The sequence below is a fragment of the Anabrus simplex genome, chromosome 6 (genome assembly GCF_040414725.1).
Source record: "Anabrus simplex isolate iqAnaSimp1 chromosome 6, ASM4041472v1, whole genome shotgun sequence".
NCBI classification, from domain to species: domain Eukaryota; kingdom Metazoa; phylum Arthropoda; class Insecta; order Orthoptera; family Tettigoniidae; genus Anabrus; species Anabrus simplex.
The window spans coordinates 136,968,011-136,980,976 of NC_090270.1; the positions used below are offsets into that span (position 1 = coordinate 136,968,011).

The 12,966-nt window shown below is 37.0% G+C and overlaps 1 protein-coding gene across 2 annotated transcripts in view; it reads left to right on the plus strand.

Annotated features, from left to right (window-relative positions):
* Nucleotides 1-12,966, plus strand: part of LOC136875558 (uncharacterized) — an 83,156-nt gene that overhangs the window by 24,317 nt on the left and 45,873 nt on the right. For both annotated transcript variants that reach the window (XM_068228068.1, XM_067149108.2), the window contains exon 2: nt 5,199-5,385. In XM_068228068.1, the coding sequence (XP_068084169.1) occupies nt 5,203-5,385 (183 nt within the window). In that variant the 5' untranslated portion in view covers nt 5,199-5,202. The remainder of the gene's footprint in view (nt 1-5,198; nt 5,386-12,966) is intronic.

Below are 12,966 nucleotides of genomic sequence, written 5' to 3' on the forward strand. Positions count from 1 at the left end.
TTGAGGTGCTACCACTAGTCCCGTCACTCTTTACTACCTGTCGTTCAATGTAAATGTGACTTTCATGGGGTAGGGTGTACACATCTTGCTGCTGAATAATGATGAAAATTTCATAATCATCATAATCCAAACATGAAGGGCTGATAATAATGCTCATTTCTTACTATGGCATCTGGTGTTTCTACTGAGCTTATGGCGTTCAGAATGTTTTCCATGGTGCTGTAATGTATGTATGTATGTATGTTGGGTATTCAGCCCAAAGGCTGGTTTGATCCTCTACAGCTCCACCAACAGCTGTCATAGATAGCCTAGGTGTCACTGAAGAGGCATACTAGGGAAATGAGGAGTGATGTAGTTTCCCGTTGCTTTCCTCACTGAGCCAGAAGTTGCTATCACATATTAGTCTGCCAAGCCCACTGAAATGCATGCACCAACTGACCCTATGAGCGATATTTTCACACCATTCATAACAGGGATGGCTGAATAAGGAATGGTATTACCAGAATCGCTCATACCTCAGTCACTTTCATATTGTCAAAGCCAAGGAAGAGACTTAGACAGGTCAATGAAAGTAACAAATTTATTCTAGCCCATACCAGAAGACATAGTGCACTGGAAACACTGCATCCTGTCAGCAGAGGCATACTGTAAGGTATCACCTAGATTTATTAACACCTGTTGATGAGCACATGTTAACTGAATGAGTTGTTGTGAACAAGTAAGACGTTTCTTGATAGACTCCTTCTTTTGTATTGAGATTTGTACATATGTTTCACACTTGCTTTAGATGAAGTTTGTACATGATGTGCGTGTGAGGATCTAAATGAACAAGCTGATTGCTTTTATTAACAAGCCGAAGGATAATGTCACTGATGGGTGTTACGGTGACAGGGTGATAGAACACTGTCGACGTATTCTCACATATGCTATAGCCCCATTCTTTTTCAATAATAAAGTCGTGCAGGGCATGCAAGGGCTATTGATTGCTGTACACGTCTGAAATGATATTACAGGTGATAGTCATGTGATGATGGTCTAAGAGTGTTATAGGTCGGTCAGACTCATGACGTATGTTTGGTGCTAATTCTCTTGGAGAAAATCCGTGCAACGGTCCAGTCGAGTCAGGTTGTTTTGAAATTGATTTTGAATGATGATTCGATAATACACTTAACAGTAATGTCGCTCGCTGTAAGGGAGAACTTGTGTTTTTAATAATAAAGCTCTAAGGACCAAACTGTCCAGTCAATTTGTTTTCAATATATTCATAAATATTGTCTACTGAATACGTACCCTGTGGCAAGGTTAGCACGTACTCACCATAATAGAACTTGTTTGCACCTTCTTGCACGTTATAGTTTTTATCAAAACCTTCATACGATACTAGTCCAAAACTGTAAGGTTGATGTCCAAGTTCATTCGGTGGGTTGAAGTAGACGTTGGTTCAGATCCTTTCCTGTGTACGGTAGTCGTTCTCGCAACACCAGACATCACGTTAACACTTATGCACTTTGTCTGCTGTTTGAGTTTCATATAGGAACTTTAAACATAATCAACCTCACATGTGCATATTGAATTTTTTAATATGGTTTGTATTGTAAACAATGACTGCACTGCTTCCGAAATAGTATACAAGCTCTGCTGGAGGAAGAAAGTTCCATAACTGTCAAAATACCATGCATGTTGACCACATTTGACATAAGCAACTTAATACGTTCCTGGGCCGCGACTGTCGTCTATGTTGATTACGGCACTCGCGTAGTTACATGGATGTGTTGGTAACTGATCTCGCATAAACACACCACGGAAGTGGCTGTGCATTCATTAGGCGTTTCTTGGCGACATGTATATCCCCAACCCTTTTTTATAGGGTACCAGCTTCATGTGCACTCCTTTACCACACATTTAAATCGCCTCCATGGTTTTATTGTGTCATTCACTTTCTTTCAACTGCTGCTTTGCCTCTTCTACAGTTTTAACAGTTCTTGCTACAGCACTAGCTCCACCGAGGAGGGAGCCAAGGGCAGCTAGCCTGGCAAATAATGCTGGTAGAAATCCTCCATGTTTTGGTACAGGAATAATCCGTGTGCGCTTGCAAAACACGTTACTTCTAGGACTGACACATGCTTTTGCTGCTCACAGTGCCTTAGTGATAGCTAGCTGATGATCTTTTTCTCCTCGAAAAGCCTGTCGTGCTACTTTTACAGCTGCTTGCCACCCTACTGCCTTCGTTTTCCTCTTCACAACATTGAGATAACGTTGTTTCACCATTCTGCACACAACTCCTTGTACTTGCTTATCTACCCTATTGCCACAGAATACTATACAGTGTACAGAGGAAAATCATTGTTTTTCCCTCTTCTCCTCTTCCGACAGTGTGAGATGAAATGTTTACTTATCTGTTTTTATTGCACTATCAATCCATGAAAACGCTTTATTATTCAGTTGAATATCTAAATGTTTTACATCTGATGTATATTCTAGTATGCGAATAGAACCATCATACCAACAGTGAAATGTAGTGTGAACAGAGGGTAACACGTATATTAGTGTTGCTGAGTCATTGACTAACTTATTTGTTAGCTGCAAAATAAAAATTGTAGGCAGTTATTTCATTTCTATAAGCTTTTATCGATAAAGCTTTTTGTTGCCACATGGTGGGGGTTTACAGGATCAGCAGCATCTGCTATTTTTCTGTATTGTTTCATTTGTAACACATTCTCTTCAATAGTCCATATTTTCTTAGTTTCAGCCATAACAAACCGTTTTGTACACACATCTTGATCATCTACTGGATCAGCAAGATTTAATATTTTTTTAACATGTGCTGTTTATTCATCCCTAGTCGAGGTTGGCACAAAATTTGTTTAGTTACTCTCTCGTCAACATACTTTTTAGTGCTTGCATCTTTGTCTTCAATTGGAGCAGCCAGTTGTTTAGTTTGACGTTCTTTCATGTCTAATTACTGTCTTTCTTTGTTACTACAGCATGTGCTACTAGATATGCTTTTATGCATACGTCTTGAGGATTTACTGGATCAGCCACGTTTATGATTAGTTTCTTTTGAGCATCATAGTCTCCTTTTATTCATTTTAAATGGTAATAATCTACATATTTTTTACAAGTGGCATCAGACTGGTTTACTGGGTCTTGTATATTTGTTAATCGTTTTGATTAATCGTTGTAATGACCAGTCTGTTGTGTGCTGTATAGCTCACATATCAACATAGCGTTTGTTAGCTGGTTCGGTATCGTGACGTGGATCACCTACTTGCTGAGACAGAGGTGCCAACTATTATGGATTGTCCGTTACTATTACGGATTTTACCTCATGATTACGGAATTACGGTCGAAGGAGAAATTATTACGAAAAAGCTGATATCATGAAAAAAAATAATTCAACGGAAAAAAAAGAAAAGAAGGATAAAGGCTCCAAAGGATTGAACATTTATCCTAAATCGTCCTCATTTCAATGCTTGTGAGTTGGCAAAGATACTTATTCGATCGTGACTTCCTTTTGCTACCCATAAGCGTTGTAAAATTCATTGTGAATGGAGGAGCTCAGGCGCTGCTCTTCTGCACTATAAATCCTTCAATAACATTGTACTGCTGTGTCAAGTGTACGTGACAGTTGTCAGAGACATTGAGAAAGAAGCGAGGCCTACATTAAGCACATCTGCACTGGAATCGCTTATGGTTCAGAAGATGAAAATGTCATCACAGTGGGAAGGATGCTTCAAGAAAAACTACACTGAAAAGCGGCTGCTGCCTGAGAAACAAGCTACAAGGAATGTTTTATCACAGAAGTAACAGGTTGTGTGCAAATGTTATTGTGTAATATGATACACTTTCTAATAAATTGCTAGATGGAAGGGCAAAAGGGGTGTCATTATCAAGAAGGGAGGAGCATGCTTTGGACTTGACTCGAAATTTTTCTCGGAGGCGGAGGGCGATTACTGATAATCCACTTCAAAGGTTCGCACCTCTGCTGAGATTGTATCACTCTTTTTCTAGAGCATTGTGTTTGACTGAAAGAGTCCATGTTTCAAGTGAAGTGAAAGTCAAATAGATAACATGCTATATGGTTAGACTATTATCGATTTCTCTTGGCGGGAGACCGCAGCCAACGCCCAAGAAGGCACCTTGGTGGGAAACCGGCCAATACCCAACATGGTGCCTTGGCGGGGAACAGCAGCCAACGCCCAACATGGCACCTTGGCGGGTCCCACCAGAAATGACCGTTGGAATGGTCTTGCGTTTGATTTCAGATCGGCAAATTCTCACTACTCTTGTAAATCTACCATCACAAGGTTGAGCAACTCATTCTGGTGAAAAAGGATCTCTTTCACAACCAGAATTCATTTTGCTGCCAGCCATACAATTAATCAAATAGTATCTTTGAAATCAACTCAAACCTATTAGATCTTTTGTTATAATTTGTTTGCACGTGAGTACAGTTTTAATACGAGTATATTACATTTTCTTATATTAATGCTTTATTTCTGTTATATTTCTTTGTGGTCCTTGGTAGTCTTTATTTTATAGGTTTCTGCTTTAGTAATAATAGATACAAAAGAAAGCCACATACCGAATGATGTGATAAAACAGTAGTGTGTTATTGAGTTTTTAATCATGTTCTTTTGTATAAACCTTCTTTTGATACGGAAGTGTTTGAGAAATTAAACATTCTTCCCTTTAGAATAGGCCTAAAGTTTTAGCATCCTCATCAGAAGAGTTGACCCAAGTTGGACTGATGGGGAAAGGAGAGCAAAGAAATTGGGACAACTGGGTTGTGCTATTCTAGACTCAGCTCGAGCCCTGTAATTGTAGATAATCTTCTCTGTTTTGAGCAACAATTGGAATATTTAACATTTTTTGCAACGTTAGATGCATTGAAAAGTATACTTGCATTTAAATCTCCCTAATTGCATGTAGAATGTACTGTAAGCATTTCTATTGGAAAAGAAAATGGTCCAGGTTTTACCTACCTATGTGAAAAATAGTGAGCGTTGAATGTACTAATTATCCTTTCGTGATATTGTTGCATATTATACGACAGTAACGAACGAATTAAATACATTTTTGAAGCCGAAAGCCTCTCTGGATACTTGATGCAAACAGCACCTTTCCTCTTTGCATATTTTCTACCTTGCTTATCTCTAGTTCTGATTAAGAAATATTGATTTTATTTATTCTTGCAGTGCCATGGCAAAGTGGACGAATACTGGAGATATCACTAAAGACTTGGACTGTTTGTCTGAAATGACTTGTGGTAGAAGAGTGACTACCACTAGCCCCATTTTTAAGCCCCCTATGGCAAGAGGAAAGCGTACTGATTATGATGTTAAGCAGCCGGTCATCATGGATCCATTTGAAGATCACAGAAATGTGAGTACTTAATTAGTAAACATTCTCATGCCATTACAAAACATGTTGTCTTTCTTTCATGTCTAATAAAGTGTTGATCAAGTACATATCAGGATTCGTTTAAAAAAATGGGGTCGCTAATGCTCCACAATTCTAGTCCATTCCCATCCTAGCATCACATAGAAAACCTAGTAAGAATTAATGCATTATTAAACCACAAAAAAAAAAAATAATAATAATAAAAAAGTTTGCAGTTGGATTGTCAACAGTTAACATGTTAATCAAGAATAAGTGTGCTGGAAAATTTATAATTTCCAATAATGGACAATGGATAATGTCAGTACATAAGAAATTCAACAGAATTGAATGTCAGATTGGTGATACAAAGCTGGAACAGGTAGATAATTTCATGTATTTAGGTTGTGCGTTCTCCCAGGATGGTAATATAGTAAGCGAGATTGTATCAAGTTGTAGTAAAGCTAATGCAGTGAGCTCGCAGTTGCGATTAACAGAATTCTGTAAGGAGGAAGTCAGCTCCCGGACGAAACTATCATTACATCGGTCTGTTTTCAGACCAACTTTGCTTTACAGGAGTGAAAGCTGGGTGAACTCAGGATATCTTATTCATAAGTTAGAAGTAACATTAAGGGTTAAAAACTTAATTTTTGTTCTGTATTGAACTGAGATTACAATGTTAAAATTTGAATAAAGGTTCCACCTATTCAATGTAAAATATATGTAGATATTAGTTTTCACCATGTTATATATGTATGGTACCGGTTTCAACACTTAAGAGTGTCATCTTCAGCCTAAAATTGTAAAATGTGTGAGTAACATATTATGTTACAGTTGACAATGTACATACAATATGATATAAAATATATATATAAAAATTTCACACTTAAAAGCGAGGGATAAGTAAAATATATGGTGATGTTTTACAACGCATTGCAAGTATAATAGTCACTTGTGGTTATAAAACTGTCAATGATGTCACACATTCAGTGTTGAGTTGATAATATGTGAGTTTAAAATCTTGATGTACTTATTAAAATGTTGAAGTAAGATTAAAGTCAGTTTCTCTGCTGATGTTTGTAGAGGTATAGATCAAAGTCCAATCTATGTGATTGAAAAGGTCTTCTAATGGTTGTTTATAACCAGCACGTAATAATTGGTGGTTTGAATGTGGTTTTAGTTGAACTAAGGCTGTCTCAGTTCATTATGGATAGTAAAGCCTGAAACAAAGAAAGCTAGTTGGATGAGTAAATTACTTAGATGGGTCAAGAGAAAGTTGTGGCCTTGTGTAAATAAATATGAGATTCATCTTGTTCAGCGTGCTTTGTTGTTTGTTGTATGGAGAGGAGATGCGGAATGAGTGTGTGTGGACATGGATAAGTCAGGTATGTGGGAAGGTGAAGGGGAGGGATGAGGGGTAAGAGGGTGGTGTTTAAGGCGCGTCAGGGGGACGATGTGGTGGTGGCATGCAGCACGAGAGAGTATTGTGCAAAGCATAAAAGATTGATCGCTAATTCGTGAACTGAATGCCTTTAAAGACTTTGATTAAAAAGTCTAAAAGAATGTTGCGTTTTTCCGAAATGTCATTAAGGTTTAGATTGGGGTTGAAAAATTGGTCCAAATGAAAAAACAGTTTTCTGTAATGTTGAGTATGGGGCCTTTGTTTATATTCTTAAGTATTTCCAAGTCCTGTTTATTGACTTGGAGTTATGCACTATTTCCATATTTCTATTGTTGGTTCTGTATGAAATTTTGGTGTTATGTTTCTTGAAGACATTGACTATACTGTATATGTCCGACTCGTTGGCTGAACGGTCAGCGTACTGGCCTTCGGTTCAGAGGGTCCCGGGTTCGATTCCCGGCCGGGTCGGGGATTTTAACCTTAATTGTTTAATTCCAATGGCACGGGGGCTGGGTGTATGTGTTGTCTTTATCATCATTTCATCCTCATCACGACGCGCAGGTCACCTACGGGTGTCAAATAGAAAGACCTCCACCTGGCGAGCCGAACCCGTCCTGGGATATCCCAGCACTAAAAGCCATACGACATTTCATTTCATACTGTATATGTTTTCATTAAAGATGAAGGTGGAATATATGGCTGGGTTAGGTCTGTCTTTTGTTAATGTTGACTTTGGTCGATGCTGGGATTTGTTAATTCGTTCTATCTATGAGGAGTTGTATCTTTTGTGTTTGGCAATGAAAAGAATGGTATTCAGTTCTTTCTCTAGGTTTTCTTTAGATACCGGTATTTTTAACATTCGGTTTACCATACTGTAATAGGTGGCACGCTTATATATATGGGTATGAGTAGTGTCCTTTCTGATGGTTGTTGCTATTTGTATTGGTTTCCTATAAATTTTGTATTCTAGTGAGGAAGGTAGTCTGTTTATCGTAAGGCCTAAAAAATTTATTGATTTATTAAATTCAGACTGCGGAGTGAATTTTATGTGGGGATCAATACTGTTTAGGTTGTTAAGGGTGGTAGTTGCATTTGCCGTTGTTTCGTCTAGGATAACAAAAGTATCGTCGACATACCTAGACCAAAACAATACAGTGTTATTAATCGCCGTATGTTTTAAGGAGTCTATATATATCTCTGCTAAAATCCCTGAGGCTGGTGACCCCATAGCCAAACCATTTTGGTGAATTATGCATTTATCAAACGTGAAGTAATTATTGTTAACTACTAATTTTAAGACCGTCATGAAATCTTGGATCCCTAGTTTGCTTAGGCCACTGTGTGTGTTTAGGTTATTTTGGATAATGGGAAAGAGCTTTTTAGTATTGATACTGGGGTACATGTTGCTACTATCAAATGAATGAATGGTATGAAAGGGTTGTATTTTAAAGCTGTCCAATGTTTTAATCAGTTCAATAGTATCTTTTACGGATTTATTTGACAGGAATTTGTAATTTTTACTGAGAAATTTCTGGATGAATTGCGCTAGTTTGTATAATGGGCTAGGTCTATAATTAATGATGGGGCGAATGGGGACACCGGTCTTACGGATTTTAGGAAAGGCTTTAGCGGTGGGCTGGCCAGGATTCCTGTTGACAATTGTGTTTTTTCTTGTTCTGTGAAAAGAAATGATGTTTTCCTTAAGGTTTGTTTCAAAAGGCATTGAATTTGCTGGGTGGGATCTTTTTTAACTAGAAAAGGAGCCATTATTGAAAACTTTTAGTTTTTTCAATGTATTCATTTTTTTCCCATAACAGTAGTATTACCTTTACTGGCCTTTGTTATAATAAAATGTTACTATTAGTAAGTGTTGTTTTGTTTTTTCAGTTATGGATTTTATTTAATTTCCTTTTCACATCTAATCTGATTTCATCTTGTAAGTCTAGAGGCATTTTATTTATGGCTATTTCTGATTCTATCACTTAAGTGGTGGCTGCATTGATTTTGTTTAAATTTAGCCAGTTGTGTTTCGGACCTTTTTCAAGGATCTTGTTTTCCTTCTCTATTAGTTTTGGTTTTTGACAGGTTAATAACTGGGGGGTGAAATAGTTCAGTTAGGGAGTCGTGATTACTAAATTTATTGGTATTTTTTATGGTAGTCCCACTTAATGCTGCATTGTTCTTGAGATTGATAAGTTTCTTCTCATGTGTTGTCTTTGGGCTAACACTTCAAATAGTTTATTGCTGACTTTTGTATGGAATATGTCCCATTGAGCTTTAGAGAGTAAGCACGATGCCTCAAGGTGTGGCTCATAAAGTCTGTTATTCAAGAGAAAGATTTCTTTTTGTAGAAAAATTTTATTTCGTTCTTAAGCCAAATTTTATTTACTTTATTTTGGGTTCTCGAGTGCTGAGAAGAGATATACAATCTGACTCCTAATTTCAAGTTAACACGAAAAAACAATGCAACTCTTCTCAACACTCGAGAACCCAAATTAAAGTATATAAAATTTGGCTTAAGAACAAAATCAAATTTTTATACAAGAAAAGATCTTTTGGAATAACAGACATTATGAGACACACCTAGAAGCAGTGTGCTTACTCACTAAAGCTCAACGGGATATATTCCATACAAAAGTCAGCAATAAACTATTTGAAGTGTTAGCCCAAAAATGACTAACACGTGAGAAGAAACTTAACAATCTCAAGAACAATGCAGCATTAAGTGGGACTACCATAAAAAAATACCAATAAACTTAGTAATCATGACTCCCTAACCGAACAGTTTCACCCCCCAGTTGTTAACCTGTCAAAAACAAAACTAATATACAAGGAAAATGAGATCCTCGAAAAAGGTCCGAAACACAGTTGGCCAAATTTAAACAAAATCAATACAGCCACCACTTTAGTCATAGAATCAGAAATAGCCATAAATAAAATGCCTCTAGACCTACAAGATGAAGTCAGATTAGATGTGAAAAGGAAATTAAATAAAATCCATAACCGAAAAAACAAAACAACACTTACTAATAGTAACAAAAACAAAGAATCCTTCATCAAACAAGAACATATCATTAAACTCAAAAAGAAAATTAAAGATAATAACCTTATTATAACAAAGGCCGATAAAGGTAATACTACTGTTAAGTAGATAAATTTCATAATTCGTCCGTACTGAACCAAGATTACGTAGATAAACTTATATGTTTGCCTAATATTTCCTAGAATTTATTCAGCTGATGATGACGCAAAATAAGGCGTTGAAACTAATTCTGATAAAATATATGTTGTAATTTCATCTTAACAGCATTTTAATGTATTGAATAAGGTGGATACGAATTTTAATAAATTGTAACAGTAATACTACTGTTGTTTTGGAAAAAACTGAATGCATTGGAAAAACTAAAAGTTTTTTCAATAATTGCTCCTTTTCTACAGTTAAAAAAGATCCGACCCAGCAAATTCAATGCCTTTTGAAACAAACCTTAAAAAATACATCATTTCTTTTCACAGAACAGGAAAAAACACGATTAGTCAACATGAATCCCGGCCTGCCCACCGCTAAAGCCTTTCCTAAAATCCATAAGACCAATGTCCCCTTTCGCCCCATCATTAATTATAGACCTAGCCCATTATACAAACTTAGTGCAATTCATCCAGAAATTTCTCAGTAAAAATTACAAATTACAATTACTTCCTCACTGGAATATAAAATTTGTAAAAAACCAACGCAAAGACTGACAACCATCAGAAAGGACTCTACTCATCCGCATACACATAAGTGCGCCACCTATTACAGTATGGTAAACCGAATGTTAAAACATACCACTATCTAAAGAAAACCTCGAGAAAGAATTTAATACCATTCGCTTCATTGTCAAATACAACAGATACAACTCCTCATTCATGGAACGAATTATTAACAAATCCAAGCATTGACCAAAGTCAAAATTAACAAAAGAAAGACCTAACCCAGCCGTATATTCCACCTTCACCGTTAACAAAAACGTATACAGTATAGTCAATGTCTTCAAGAAACCTAAATTTCATACAGAACCAACAATGCAAATATGGAAGTAGTGCATAACTCCCTAAGTCAATAAATAAAACCGACCACTTTGCAAAGTCAGGTGTATATTGCTTTAAATGCAGTAACTGTTTTTCTTCATGTGTTTTCCAAACCGGAAGAAGCTTTAAAATTAGATATATGGAGCACGTCAATGCCATCAAGTACAGTACAACAGGTTTTCGGCATTAGGCCAACATATTCATGACTTGAAACATAGTTTCAGCGCTATAGATCAGGACATAGAAATACTTAAGAATATAAACAAAGGCCCCGTGCTTGATGTTACAGAAAACTGTTTTATTCATTTGGACCAAGTTTTCAACCCCATTCTAAACCTTAATGAAATTTTGGAAAAACCTAACATTCTTTTTGACTTTTCAATCAAAGTCTCTAAAGGCATTATGTTCACAAATTAACGATCAATCTTTTATGCTTTGCACAATACTCTCTCGCGCTGCACGCCACCACCACATTGTCCCCCGATCCGCCTTAAACACCGCCCTCTTACCTCTCATCCCTCCCCTTCACCTTCCCACATACCTGACTTATCCATGCCCACACACGCTCAGTCCACATCTCCTCTCCATACAACAAGCAATAAAGCACGCTGATCAAGGTGAGTCCCACATTTCATTACACACTGCCATGAATTTCTCTTGCCCCATCTAAGTAATTTACTCATCCAACTAGCTTTTACTCTTCGTTTTAGGCTTCACTATCCACATTGAACTGAGACAACCTTAGTTCAACTAAAACCGCATTCAATCCACCATTTATTACGTGCCAATTATAAATAACCATTAGAAGATCTTGTTAATCACATAAGATAACTGGACTTTGATCTATACCTCTACCAACATCAACAGAGAAATGGACTTTAATCTTACTTCAACATTTTAATAAGTACATCAAGATTTTAAACTCATATATTATCAACTCAGCACTGAATGTGTGACATCAGTAACAGTTTTATAATCACAAGCGACTATTATGCTTGCAATGCATTATGAAACATCACCATATATTTTACTTATCCCTTATTTTTAAGTGTGAAATCATTGTTATATATATATATTATATCATATTGTATGTACATTGTCAACTGTAACATACTCGCTCCTTTTGCAATTTTAGGCTGAAAACGACACTCTTACGTGTCGATACCAGTACCATAAATAAATAACATGGTGTAAACTAATATCTACATATAATTTGTATTGAATAGGTGTAACCTTTATTCAAATGTTTACATTGTTAGAAGTAACAAGAATGATGGCTGGTACAAACAGGTGGGAACAATGGCAGGAGGGTACTCAGAATTAGGAGGTAAAGGCTAAGTTAGGAATGAACTCGATGGACGAAACTGTACGCATAAACCAGCTTTGGTGGTAGGGTCATGTGAGGTGAATGGAAGAGTATAGATTATGTAGGACAATAATGAACTCTGTTATGGAGGGTAAGAGAAGTAGAATGAGACCAAGATGACGGTGGTTAGACTCCGTTTCTAACGATTTAAAGATAAGGGGTATAGAACTAAATGAGGCCACAGCACTGGTTGCAAATAGAGGATTGTGGCGACGCTTAGTAAATTCAGAGGCTTGCAGACTGAACACTGAAAGGCATAACTGTCTACAGTGATTATGTATGTATCTATGTATGTATGTATCTAATTCATCTGTAAAAGTCTTAAGTCTTCCAGTTTTACAGAGAGAATTAATATTGTATGTTGCAATGTAGTTATTTTGTTGATGTTTTATCCTCTTAAATTTAGTTGGTTGCAAATGCTCTGAATCATTGCTGTCTCTCAGTTGGCTACCCACCGTATCCGAAGTAGCCTTGTCATGAAGCCCGATTGGTCAGGACGGTAGAATTATTTTCCTAAAAGACTTTGCCATATTGACTATCGAAGGTAATGAACCTCAAGTGGTACAAGCTCTGATTTACAACTATGGTTGTTAACCACGGAGGTTGTATGTTTGGTAAGCAAGAGCTATTTTATTTCGCTCAAGTCCGCCAGCAAGCCGGTGAGGACCCCCTTATCCGCCGCCTGGGACATGCCACGTCGGAGTATCACCTCTCCGCCTGCTACAACACCGTAGGAAGTTCGTGGACTCTA